Below are 649 nucleotides of genomic sequence, written 5' to 3' on the forward strand. Positions count from 1 at the left end.
GGGATTGACTCCAGGAGCCATGGAAGGGGATCCAGAGAGAAAACCAGTGGGATCAACCCAGGGTCTGACCCAGGGAAGGGGATCCAAAGGGAAAAACAGTGGGATCAACCCTTGGATTGACCCCTGGAAGGGGATCCAAAGGGAAAAACAGTGGGATCAACCCTTGGACTGACCCCTGGAAGGGGATCCAGAGGGAAAACCAGTGGGATCAACCCCTGGGACTGCCCCAGAAGTGGAGGAGGGATGGATCCCCCCGGGAATGCCGTCCCACCTTCCTCATCTCCCCCCCCTTTGCCCCGATCCCGGCGCCGGGAATCTCTCCGGGCGGGAAATCCCGGGAATGCTCACCAGGGTCATTCCCAGATAAGCCATCCCGGTGTGGGTGAGTTGGTTGTTCCACAGCACCAGGGTGAGCAGCCCCTTCCTCTGCTCCTTCAGCCCCTCACAGATGTAGGCCAGGCCTGGGAAAAGAGCCCGGGAATCAGGGAATGCGCCGGGAATGCGCCGGGAATCCGTCGGGAATCGGCCCTGCCCGGATGGATCCGGCAACGTCCCCAAAAATCCAGCCCAGCTCCTTCTCCCTTTGTCCTCTGGGGAGGGAAAATTAATTAGTGGTGGGGATGGATAATTAATTAGTGGTGGGGATGGA

General features: G+C 59.2%; 1 protein-coding gene across 1 annotated transcript in view; it reads right to left on the bottom strand.

Annotated features, from left to right (window-relative positions):
* Window positions 1-649, bottom strand: part of PPP1R37 (protein phosphatase 1 regulatory subunit 37) — a gene marked incomplete at its 5' end in the record, with an annotated part of 14,336 nt that overhangs the window by 5,036 nt on the left and 8,651 nt on the right. The window contains one exon of the mRNA XM_027631611.1: window positions 349-461. Coding sequence (XP_027487412.1) covers window positions 349-461 — 113 coding nt within the window. The remainder of the gene's footprint in view (window positions 1-348; window positions 462-649) is intronic.

This window comes from Corapipo altera, unplaced genomic scaffold (assembly GCF_003945725.1).
Source record: "Corapipo altera isolate COAL_440 unplaced genomic scaffold, ASM394572v1 192, whole genome shotgun sequence".
Taxonomy (NCBI): domain Eukaryota; kingdom Metazoa; phylum Chordata; class Aves; order Passeriformes; family Pipridae; genus Corapipo; species Corapipo altera.